The sequence below is a fragment of the Amblyomma maculatum genome, chromosome 1, assembly GCF_055883805.1.
Source record: "Amblyomma maculatum isolate TAMU_Amacu chromosome 1, ASM5588380v1, whole genome shotgun sequence".
Taxonomy (NCBI): Eukaryota; Metazoa; Arthropoda; class Arachnida; order Ixodida; family Ixodidae; genus Amblyomma; species Amblyomma maculatum.
This window is the reverse complement of record NC_139344.1, coordinates 305,231,605-305,244,763: the sequence shown is the minus strand read 5'-3', so window position 1 is coordinate 305,244,763 and position 13,159 is coordinate 305,231,605. Positions and strand designations below refer to the sequence as shown.

At 43.4% G+C, this 13,159-nt stretch overlaps 1 protein-coding gene across 11 annotated transcripts in view; it reads left to right on the top strand.

The window, feature by feature from the left end:
* Positions 1–13,159, top strand: part of LOC146206983 (uncharacterized) — a 229,459-nt gene that overhangs the window by 56,498 nt on the left and 159,802 nt on the right. For all 11 annotated transcript variants that reach the window (XR_014704394.1, XR_014704371.1, XR_014704298.1 and 8 more), the window contains exon 7: positions 8,260–8,330. Coding sequence is in view for 2 of the 11 variants with exons in the window: in XM_084590907.1 (XP_084447033.1) it covers positions 8,260–8,330 (71 nt within the window). In the remaining 9 variants the exon portion in view is untranslated. The remainder of the gene's footprint in view (positions 1–8,259; positions 8,331–13,159) is intronic.

Here is a 13,159-nt window from a genome sequence, read left to right as displayed (position 1 = left end):
AATAATAAAAAAACTGTAGAAACGACAAAGTAGCAGTAACGGAAGCTACGAAATCATCTCTGCGCTCGTGAAGATGAAAAGCCTAAAAACGACCCTTTTGATGATTGCAGACCCAACAGGTAACTGCAAAGAGTCACCGAGACCGATGTCGCTGTTTCCAGCCTCACGGGCACAGTGATATACACAGGGCCTCTGTTTCCGACCGCTAACGTCTCTTTGTCACTCAGGGAAACAATGGAAAGAGCAAGTTTAGCGAAAAAATCGCGCAAATAAAATAAACAAATCCTTCCAAAAGAAAGGGGAGCACAGAAGACCGAGGTCGGGCCATTTAGCTGCTACGACTCTGCCAACCATTTTTTTTTGTTCCTCCCTCGGCTGGACTAAAAGCACGAATAGTTGACGATGACTGAACGGAACTACGGCGGCAAAGTCAAATTTATTCACATTTTTGTAACATTTTTTTTCTGTCCTGCCTTAGATGTGGAAAATAAACAAACAGCAATGTACTTGGGCTGATACCAGTAAATAAACCACAGTTTAGCATCCGATGCATTTTCTAATGAGTTTGCAGAGCTAAGCAGAATTTTAGTATTTCTTTTACCACTTTTATTTTTGCTGTGAACTCGTAAAATCTTCATATTATGCAACAAATTTATGCGGCATGTAACAACCTTTTCTCCTCATTCGATAATTTCCATAGCATCAAGTTTTATTTTTCCTTCGAGAGATTGCATGATACCATCCCTCTAACGCGCAGGAATTCAACGCCTCACCTTCAGTGTAAGGCTGACTCGATAATAAGAATGCAGAGAGATTTCGCATTGTCTGGATGCATCTCTAGCTGGTAGGTTGAAATTATGACAGCGCTGTTCTTTGAATGGCTGATTCCGCTTAGTGGTTTCTGTGTAAGGAAAGGGGCCTTTCTGTTCATCTGTTTCCCCGTGTTGAGTGTGCTAGCGGTTATTCGCTTCTCGTGCTAGGCGGCCCCATGAGCAGCGAAATGCCTACTTTCGCCAAACACAAGCATACATCCTGTGTGCTACTATAAAAACTAAAAACGAGTAATGAAAGCCACTACTTGTACTGTACCGGGAGCATGTTTCGTTTGCCGGGGTACAGTGTTCGCTGTAGCCGCCGTTCTAAGACGGACTCGGCACACAAACAGTATTACACACTGAATGGATAAATACATCACAAAGCAAGCAAGTGTACACTGGCAATGGATCTTTTGTAAGTAGCGCTACTGCGCATGCGCGCAGCCTCCTCGGATGTGTCTTTCCACAATGTTCCAGCCCGTGCTGGTAGATGTTTGCGACGTTATCTAGATTGTTCTGTGCAGCCTTTAAATTGAGCGTTGACGAGTGTGACGGGCATTCTTTGTTCGACGATCGACCAACACGTTTGCTGCTATCGCCGCCGCTGAGTTGCTTAGTTCTTTTGCGGGCGCCAGTCAGCCCAATAAAGAGTTAATTTCCGTACCATCAAGCCCGTGTCTTCATTTGTGTCATCGACCCTGGTCAGCACCACGTGACGATATTAGACGAACCTTTTGCAGCAGTTTCAAGTTCTTCCCACTACACACAGTCATTTCTAAAACACAGACTTCCAACAACTGATTGCACAAACGAACCTTATAATAGCCAAATTACTGTCCATGAAATCAATTGATTACTGTATACCCGAAACTGCCCCAGGGCCTGACAGAATACATTATGAAATGCTCTCCCATCTTTCTGATTCTGCTGTACATGCACTTTTGAATTTTTTTAACAAAGTATTCATGTCAGGAAAGGTACCGGAAGGTTGGGAAAACAGCTTTTATATTTCCATTTCTTAAACCCAAGTTCCCCTAGTAGCCCATAGCCCTTAAGGGTTGCCTTGCTAAATCTTTTTAAAGCGTTTTAAGCCTTTATCTTAGAATCACGCAAACTTGTAGACATTCATTGTGCGGTTTTCAGAAAGCATGCTCAACGGCAGACCATCTTCTTAGACTTGAAAATGTTGTCCGAGAGGCATTGATCCATAAGCAACGTTGTCTTGCCATCTTCTTCAACATGGAGAAAGCCTATGACACGGCCTGAAGGTTCGGCATTCTGCGTAACCTAGTAGAAATAGGTATCCGTGGCAGGATGTTAAACTGCCTGAAAGACTTCCTATCAAACTGCTCATTTAGGGTACGCTTGGGCTCAGCCCTGTCCAGGAGCTTTATTGAAGAGAACGGAGTTCCCCAAAGGTGTATTGTAAGTACTACTCTGTTCTTTGTGAAAATTAATTCAATAGCCAGAGAAATCCCCGAATCCATAAGGTACTCACTCTATGTTGTGATGATCTCCAGATTGTATGCACGTCCACTAACATGTGAGCGGCAAATACAGTTAACCATAAGTAGACTAGCTACATGGGCAGATAAAAATGGTTTCCAGTTCTCTCCACAAAAATCTGTGCCTGTTCTGTTCTCGCTCAAACGAGGCTTGTGTACCGCCCCCAACCTACACTTAAGAAAAAGTGTACTTCCTGTAAAAAATGAACATAAATTTCTGGTCATTATCTTTGATAAAAAGTTGGCATTTTTACTCCACATAAACACCCTCAAAAAGAAAGCATCTCAGTCTTCAAACATACTGAAAGTACTATCAAGGAAACACGGGGAATCCGACAGGGCATGCCTTTTACATATCTATCGATCCGTAATACACTCTACCTTAGATTACGGAAGCATAGCCTACGGTTAGCGAGACTCTCATATCTGAAGCGTTTAGATCCAGTACACAACATGGGATTGTGCTTCTCTATTGGCGCCTATAGAACATCTCCAATAAATAGCCTCTATATTGAAACAAATGAGCCACCTCTCGCAGACAGGAGAACAACGCTGAGGAGAACAACAGGAGAACAACAATGCGCATATGTACTGAAAATAAGGTCCCTACCGAAACATTTATGTTAATAGCCACAGGCTGCCCATCTAGAACACTCTTTAATGACAAACCCCAAGCAATCAAGCCACTAATCCTTTGTTTTGAACAGGCATGCCAACAATTAAACATACCTGATCCGCCTTCAAATATTGCCCGGAGACCGAGCCACCCTGGTACGAATTCCCCTGTGTGTGTGACTTGACATTAACCCACTTTTGTAAAGAACACTGCATGTGGACTGATAGTACACTTGAATCCCGCTACAACGAAATCAGCGGGGCATACGGAAAATTTTGTTGTCGACAATTTACAGACTTGAGCAAAAAGAAAAAATTTATTTCCAGAAGTCCGTAAGCTTTGTCTGCTTGTGTTTCACTGCCAGCAATGGCGTCACGTGACTCTCACACTCTGTTAAGAGAGCCATCGCAACGTCCTCATCGTGAGAGCCCAGGAACTTCCTAATAGCATCGAAGGCATCCATCACCTGCGACGAGGTTGCCAAGGCGGGTAAATCCTGGGCCGAGTCGTCTTCAGCATTGGACGGTGGCTCTTCTGGCTCGCCAACATTTTTAATGATGTCCTCATCACTTAGCTCTTTGTAGATGAGCACATCCGCATCAGCGTTGAGGAAATCGTCCAGCTCGATATCGCCAGGGACGTTTCCTGCATCCTGAAGGGATTTCCAGGCTGTACTGATCCCCGGAGTTGACGATGATGGAGCGTCATCTTCCGCGGCTCTAGCTGTGCTGGTTGCCTCCTGGTGAACAAACCTGGGTGTGCTGGAAGCAGTTGTAGAGCAAGGTGGACCGGGTCACATTCCACGCAGCAGCCATCATCTGAAGAGCCACGAATAGGTCCACGTTTGTTTCCCTGCCAGTTTCGAGGTTCAAGAGAATCCGCTGAATCAGCCTCTCCCGATAAGCACACTTGACGCTTCGGATGATGCCTTGATCCAGCGGCTGAATGATCGAAATGCAGTTCGGTGGAAAAAATTGCACTTTGACGCTTGACAGTTTGACGTAGTCAATGCGGTGGGCAGAACAATCGTCCAAGAACAAATAAACTTTTCGGTTCTGCCTGCTCATGTCGCATTCAAATGCCGTAAGCCAGTCCGCAAATATGGCATGGGTCATCTACAACCGCCCGTTAGCGACATACTCGACAGGAAGGCTTCTGTTTCCCTTGAAGCAGCGCGGTTTGGCACTTTTGCCAATAACTAACGGGGACGCTTGTCCGATCCATCCATGTTTGTGCACAGCAGCACAGTCACCCTTTTCTTGCTGTGCTTGCCACCCTGGCAACGCTGCCCTTTAAAATGTAGCGTCCTCGCTGGCAGCATCTCATGAAAGAGGCCTGTCTCGTCCACGTTGTAAATATCGGACGGCACGTAGCCACTTATAATATCAGCCACTCATTCCGATACGCCGCCAGTGTCCGCGGAACTTCCTTCACCACACAAAACTTTTCCCACGTGTTGTGCCTCTCTTTGCAAGGATTGAGCCAACCTGTGCGTGCCTAAGTCATCTAGGCCTAGCGAACAGGCATAATTGAGGGCCTTCTGCTGAATAATGCTTCCGCTAAGTGGGATGTTCTTGGCTTGCGTTTCGATGAACCAGGCGTAGGCAGCCTTTATGCGCTTTTTCTTCTAGCGAAAGAAACTTCCGCTTCTTCGCTGGCGGTGACATCCTAGGAAGTTAGCAGCAACCAGCAGAGGTGAGACGAGACCACGCTGAACGATGCACTCAAAGAAGAAAAATGGTGACATGGAGTGTGCTTCTTCCTGCAGCACTCTTCAGCCCGCGTTTTTCTTTATTTTCTCCAATAGGGCACAAAGCTCTGCTCATCAGTCCTCGGCCTGCCTGAAACGCGCTCGGCTCCTAGCAGATGACGTCATATTTACATGCTGGCACATATTACACGTGCTTTCGAGCAGCCCCTCTTCGATTGGAGGCCGCGAACGCTTGCCAGCCAACAATTTTGCACGTGATCATGGCGTGCTTTCCTGCTTGGCAGGAAACCGCGAGTACCATGACCGTGAGCTGCATCAATCGAAGGAGCTCAGCATAGGTGAGGGCGGACTCATTTTTTTACACGGAGAACGGAGTTAGCCAATGAGCGAGGTGTGACGTCACTTCAGAAATCACGTGGGCATCTAAAGAAAAAAAAAAAAAAATCAAACGAGCAGTGCACGCAAGGAGGATGTGCGGTATGGGTGCGGCCCCCCTCCCCCAGCGGTCTGTGAGGCAAAAAAAACATAAATGGTGGGAACGAGAAAGTCTGTCTCCAGTACCCATCTTCTGAAGAAAGACAAGACGGAGGGGCCACTTACAAGCGAAAATTCGCAAAAAAAATTCGTAGAAGCGAACGTGTGCTCCCAAAGTACTTCGTTTTTCAGGAAATTTTAATGCATTAAGTCCTATGGGGGTTTCACGGCTAATGCAAAATACTTCGTTGTGGCAAAAATTTCGTTGAAGCGGCGGTCTTTGTACCAGGATTCAACTGTACAAGAGTTGTTGGCACTGATTGAAAAATACAGAGATTATACAGAAGACAGCACATTACTCTGGATGTGCTGTAATACAAGAGAGATGGGAGAAAATAGTACGGTTGCCGAACTGTTCATCGGTTTTCATTGTCATGCCATTTCTGTGGGTGTATAAGAAACATTAGAGAAAATTATTGGAAAAAACATAATTTATACAGATTCTCTGAGCGTAATCATAGCACTGCATCACAGAAATGCTACGGAACCTTTAATTGGAGACATAATACACTATGTAATAGGTGCAGAAACAAAGGGGCAGTCAACAAAGTTTTGCTGGGTGGTGAGCCATGTTGGAATCCGCGGCATCGAGAGAGCTGACACATGTGCTGCAGCATCCCGTAACGCTGAAATAAAACTCGTTAACATACCCACATAGAGATGTTATGAAACTCAGCAAGGAAAAACAGAGAGGAAAATGGCAGGCTTCATGGAACCATGAAACAAACAATAAAGTCATCGAGGAATGGACATCGTGTAGCCATCGGACGCTCCTAACACATGGCTTCGTTCTAAAGAAAGAAAATAAACTTCTCTGTGAAAGGTGTGGAGGTGAACAATAAATCACATTTTACTCTCATGCACTAAACTAGAGAAATAAATAAGTATTTTGCAACATTTTATCATCAGCAGGTGCCATCCTAACCTGCTTTTAGGAGAAGATGCGCTCATTGAAATTTCTCACATTTTTGAATTCTTAAAAGAAGTAATGCTCCTCAACAAGCTATAAAAACTTCAAAAATAGATTACTCCTTTCCAGAAAGTAAAAGCAAACCACCCTGTTCGTGGCGCATGATAGCGCCAAAAACCTCGACTCAAAGCAGCTCATTGTGTACTCGAGCCGCAACTTGCTACCGCGAGAGGCACATTATTCTACCATTTACATCTACCTCTACGGAAAACTATTTGTAATTCAATGTGACCATCAACCACTTCAGTACATGCAATTGGCTTGACATGTGAGTTTTACGGTGGAGCCTCCTGCTGCAAGAATATTGTGTCATTGTCAAGCACCTTATTTACTTTCGTAATACTCACACTTTTTTTGCGAGAAATTGATGCGAAGTTAGGGGTTGCGATAATTGCGCGGGGAAAATTTTCGAGCAAATGTTTTGCAGTACTAAGCAAATTTAAATTGGTGTGAATTGGGATTCTTAGGCCAGCTATTGCAAGTATAACCAAAAAATTACTTTCAAGCAATCCTACCTTTGTTATAAAAGTAAAGGGTCGCCAAAAGCAGCACTTTATTTGCCGCACGCAGCCTCATCATCACTTCCCGCGTTTATTGATATAGCGTTCACATCAGACTCTACAGTTTCATTCATGATCAGAGTCTTTATCTGAATCAATGTCGACACTGCAATCGCTGGTCTCTGCTCCACATTCTGTTTTAGCTTCTGATGCCTCACCGTCGTCCCACACCAGGTGGTTTTCAGTCGCATCCAGGGTGTTGGAAATTCCTGTTTTTTTTTCTAGCTTCTAATGACCACGACTGCGGCAATCATGCCCCGTGCCTTCGATATCCAACTGCACAGCAGCTCCACAGACGGCCTTCTGATTTTTCCACCTGGTGTAGTGGCATGTTTGCCTTCGGCCATTCATTCTGTGTACAGCCTCCAAACATTATCTTTGATCTGTTTGTTTAAATATACGTCAGGAGGCTGTAGCATTGACGTGAGGCTACCTGGAATAACAGCAAGGTCCATGCGAGTTCTTTCAGCTTGGCCCCTGGAGGTGAGCATGAAAGCTGTTCACAACAAGGAGTGATGGAAAAAGAAGTGCTTGTGGTCCCCACACAGTCTTGATCATTATATCTGCAGACATCGACCCTTTTTCTTGCGCCCACAGCAACAGCACTTGATTCTTTTGCCTCCGAGCATAGATATACTGGGTCCATCTTCCATCACAACTCTTCCTGTGTTAAGATTCTGATGTATGGTGGCCTTGAGTGAATGTATTCCTTCTTGGGAGTCACTTGGTTAATGAATCCACTTTTATCATTGAGGATTTACTTCGTTTTTTTTTTTTAAGTGCTCGTTTTTTTTAGCGCATTCCTCAATTACACGCTATCGTTGCTGTTTGCAATGTGCCAAGGTGCTGCGTGCTAATTACAGCGTGTTTATCTTTTGATGAGAGTGCCTGCGGTAGTGGCATGCTTGGCAATCTTTGCAGATTGTCAAGATGCTGTGCTTCATTGGTAAGAATGATGGTGGTAGTGACTTGCTTGGCATGCAGTTTCGCTTCCTGCTTCACCAGTGTACGCTTAGAAAGTTGGCCGTTAGAGATGAGCGTAGCTTAAATGATATAAAACGTCCTTTAAACTGGAATGTTGCTGAGAAAGTAGAGCCTCCAGACCCCCAAGCAAACGTTCACAAGCTGCATATACACTCATGGCCCTTTTCTTAACCTCACGTAGAAAGCAAGCTTAGTTTCGGGGCCTGTGCTTAGCACTTTATCTCACTGCGATTGGCCGCTGCTTCCGCTATGACAAAATCAGATCACACCGTGATAACTCCTTTTGAAGTGAACAATATGAAAAACTCACTGTGCAATGTCTTCTGACTGCATGTTTTGTTGATTACTGGAAGTAGTTGAGGCGGGCTGAAACTTTTTTTTTTTTTTGCACAATGAATCCTCTGCCCAAACTGATGTGAATTTTTTTTTAAAAAAGCGAGCTCATTGTTCGAGTAGTTGTGGTACATTGAACTAATCTAATGCAGCATTCTTTTCTGTGGATGGATCTTGATTTACTATTATAGTAGATTCACACTGTTGAAACTACTTGCTGCATGCATGCAGGCAACCTTGAAACAACATGAGGACTCTCTGGAAGGGAAGGCATGCAGGGCAATGGGCCGGCATAGGAGCAGGTGAGGAGGTTTTTTTTCCTACCTTTTATACATCAGTAGAATCTTGATTATGCAGGACTAGGCATCGTATAGTGTGAAACAATGGATATTTGAATAGTGAATGCTGCTTTTCACCACACCTGCACTTTATTCTGCAAGAATTAGTGCTGATAATGCCATGCCAGGATTTGTTTCAGCATTGTTGCTTTGGACAACGCAATGTGTTCTCTACCAGCACCAGTGGAGTCGGTACTTTTAATGTGCCTTGTCTGCTGTGAAGCGAGAGATTCCTTCCACCAATGGACCGCTCACATGGAGTCTTGGGCCAGTGCAAGGCCATTATAGCAAACAGTCTCTGGAGAAGCATCTCGAAAAGCAGCAGTTTTATGTTTTGGTTATTTGAGCAACATTTACCTTTGCTCTGTCACATATAAGTATAAAGCTGGAACTGATTGAGGAATTGCTTAAAAGCTTGCAACATGGCTATTCGCCAGTTTCATAGACTGACGCACGCTGTGAACGGGGTCTCATTGCCGTAATGCCAGGCGGTAGCGGCAACGGCCAGCATTGCCTTTCGGCACTCTGTTCTCTAGTCATGTGTTCGCCAGTCAGATTATAATTATAGTTCCTTTGCCAGTCAGAGGAACCTTAATAAAAATGAAAACACTTCTGTTACATCCGGAGGCAACCTATCTTGTGAGTTACAGAGTGCCTATAGAAGCCTTTGGCTAACGATCGAGTGTTTTGAAAGCAGTGAAGTGTGCATATTATAAACGCTGTTTCACATGCTGCACATATGATGGCATGCATCTTTTGGGGTTGAGGTAAATGGGATAATATCACTGTTTAACTTCCAGCATGTAAAAGATGTAATTGACAAAATAAACGGCTTGCTTTAACACTGTGCACGTAATCTCCTTGTTTAGAGATTGAATCTATATGATGCATACCCACTGATTTTCTATAAAACAGAAATCAAACATCTACACCATTGGCTTAGTGTAGTGTTAGTGCTTTATCTGCTAATATCACATATGTAAGCAAGACCTTTACTTACTAGGAGCTGAAATATGTGCGTAAAAGAATCCACCAGTTTTCTGTAAAAGCAAGCCCTCCACTGCAGCATCTCACACCCACCAAACCAAACTAAAACATATTAGTCGATCATGTGTACATCAGGAGCTCTATGCACTGTCAGAGGGATTTTTCTTGGTAAGAAATGTTTTACCTTCATGCACCGCATCATTTTCGTTAGGTCTTCGGTCTATCATTATTCCTTCTCGTGCTTTTATCGAGAGATTCTACCGTATAAACCGGAATATAAGGCAAGAGGTTTTTTTTTCAAAAATACAAGTTGAAGTCGTCCCTCGTCTTATATAGCGGTTTTTAGCAGAATATTTATTTCCAATACCTCAAAGACCCCAGGAGTGCTGGGTTTTACATGAGGGGTAGGCTTTGTCGTGATTAACAGAAAAAAATGTTCACCGGCGGTTTTGAAGTGGCTCTAATAAACAACGTCAGCGGGAAGATGGCTGTCTTTACAAAGAATGAATTGAGGTGCGGGGCATGTGGCGGATAAATGGCCAAGGTGTGGCTGATGCGACTGGGTGTCCAGTGAATCAACGTGATGACTGCAGTGCTAGGTAATAAGGCATGCTAAAATTTATGAAATAAAAAGAGTAAATATTTTATAAGCTTGGGAGACCGGCCTTAGCCTTTAGATTAGTGATGTTAGTATCTCGAGAGTGGTCAGAGAAGGTAAATCTAGCTGCACGGTTTTGGATTGATTCAATGGTAGATATTAGATTTTTGAAGATGCGGGTCTTTTCAAAGCGCAGGCGTACTCCAATTTGGGCCTTACAAGAGTTACCGTATTTACTCGCATAATTTGTGCCCTCGTGTAATTTGCGTACCCGTAACTTATTACCCTGATTATAAAAAAAGAACTTTTAACCGCATATTTTGCGCACCTCATTGCGCGAAAAGCAGGGTGTCGAACCGGAATTTTTTCGGGTGCAGTTCGGGTACGGGTTCGCTTTCGGCTCCGGAGACCCGTTCCATTCTGGTTCGGGCAGAGTCGAACCGGTTCAAAAGGGTTCGAACGGGTTCAGAAATAAGAAAAACTTGAAGTGTTTTTTGTTCTTTCAATCCACATTTTTAATACTGAATTTTCTTTCCGGTTCTATTATATAATTAAAGCAAGAATATTCAAGGAGTAGTCCTTATATTGTCTTTCTCGTAAGATGTGATTGGCTACAGTTGGCTGTACAGACCTCAGCAAACTGTTTATAAAGAGTGACCGACGATTAGAGTAGGATTGGGGGAAATAATTATTTTCATTGGCTCATAACCAACTAAAGCTATTGTGCGCCTGAAGTTAAAAAAAAAAAAATGCTTCCTGCTGCGCTTTTCAGGTGCAAAACTTTCATATGATTTTTAGTTTCAAGAAAAACCTTGTCTAGTACATGTACAACAATATTTTGTCCGGCTCCCACATAACAACTGTGGAATCAGATCCAGGGCGAACGAAGTACACACCCCCACGACTAGTGAAGAATATGGCATATGTGTGACTATATTTATATCGCACAACACGCGGACACCTTTCCATTTCGCGCTTCTATGGAGGTGAAACGCAAAGGCACCAGTGCGTTGTGGCCCGAAAGGTGCTGACAAAAGTCTCCTTGGACACGTATTGGGGTTGGAGTTATCATATTTGTCAAAGAACCGGATTAATACGACCACCGTCTTGTTTCACGCTATAGTTGCCTTCATAGGCGCGCTATATAATTTCTTCTGCAATAATATTTTAAACTGGTGTCATCGTAACTGCTTGCAGATCAACCCTTCTAAGACAACATTCATGGTATTCAGCTCCAATCGCAAGGCTCCTGTACACATCCCACCACTTACTTTTAATTCCCATTGCAGTGAACTTTCAGAACATTGCACATTTCTTGGCGTTACTCTGGATGCTAACCTTAAATACAATAAGCACATTTCTAACCTGAAACAAAAATGTGGTTTTGGCATCAGAGCACTACTAAAAGCGCGTCCCTTTTTCAATCGTGACACTTTAATAGCTCTCTACTACGCATTCATTCATAGTCATTTTAATTATTGCATCACTTCATGGGGAAACACTTACCCATCACATTTATATCAACTGCAACATCTTCAAAATCAGGCCATACGTATAATAACCTACAGTTCATACCGCAACGAAGCGCTGACTGATCTGATTTCAAAGTCATCTAGTGGGAGCCGGATGAAATATTATAGATAGATAGATAGATAGATAATGTTTATTTGAGTGTGCCTCAACAGCCAAGTGGCCTAAAGGAGTGCACACTAGGTCAGACACATCAGAACACTTAATAACATTTAAAACCAGGCATGAAAACAACAATTCGGCAAATATGTCCGTGTCAATAAACGTTTTGTTATACAGGCTTTGTATACGAGTCATTGGACAGTTGGCGTGCAAATCTGGATAAAATGTGTCAGAACATTTTGCAGCCTTTGCATGCGGCACACGAAAATTCAGTGACATCAGTAAGGTCTCACAGTTAATGAAACCACGCACAATTTTTTGCAAAAACTGCATGTCACGTATGAGTCGCCTGTCGCCAAGAGTACACATTTTGAGGTCTGCCAAGAGAGAATCGTAGTCGTAGAAACGGCGGCGTCCAATATATCTGTCATAAAAGATGCGTATGAACTTACGCTGGACATTTTCAATTTTTGCGCAATAGGTGGCAGATAAGTTATTCCAGGCCTCTGACGCGAACTCAAGATGCGGTCTCACAAGGGCACAGTATAGAGTGCGTAGACATTCGTGCCGTTGAAATTTTTTTGTTAGTCTAGAGATAAGACCGATATGTCGCAATGCACGTAACACAATTGAATTTACATGCAATCTAAAATCAAGCCTTGAATCAACAACAACACCAAGGTCTCGTACATGGGCCACACGAGAAATATGATCCGCCAAAAGTGTATAATCAAACACAACTGCGTCGCGTTTCCTAGTTAGAGACAAGACGGAAGTCTTCTTAATATTCAACTTTAAGCGATTCAACAAACACCATTTCTCGACGTTGTTAATGTCAGCTTGCAATTGGCGGCAGTCCTCAATATCTTCAATATTACGGAATAATTTGAAATCATCTGCGAAGAGCAAAATTCTCGAGTCCTTGACATGTAACGGCAAATCATTAACAAACACTAAAAACAACAAAGGTCCTAAGTTGGAGCCTTGAGGCACTCCCGAAGATGATAGAAATTCGTTGGACACGCAGCCGGAAAATCGGACCATGTTACGGCGGCTGCCAAGGTAGCTTTTGAGCCACCTACAGTACATGGGGCAAAGTCCGTATCTTTCCATCTTCATCAGAAGTACCTCATGGGAAACCGTATCGAAAGCTTTAGTCATGTCAAAGTAGACTGCGTCTACCTGACCGTGATTAAATACATGTGGGCCAGTATAATCAAGAAAGCTGCATAAATTCGTTTCCACAGATCGACCTTTTAAAAACCCGTGCTGCAGAATTGAGATCTTCTGCTTGAAGTATGAGCCCATGCGTTCGTACATAACCATTTCGAAAACTTTCGCAAAAGAACAAATCAGTGACACAGGCCAAAAGTTGTTCACATCACAAGCATCGCCAGACTTGAATACAGGAACAACTACTGACAATTTCCAATGACACGAAAAAACACCAGTTCGCAATGATAAGTTGAACAAATGAGCTAAAACAGGGCCAAAAATGTCAGCGCATCCTTTGATTACGAAGCTGGGAATTTCATCAACTCCTGTTGAAAGTTTTGGCTTAAGTTTCTGAATCGCC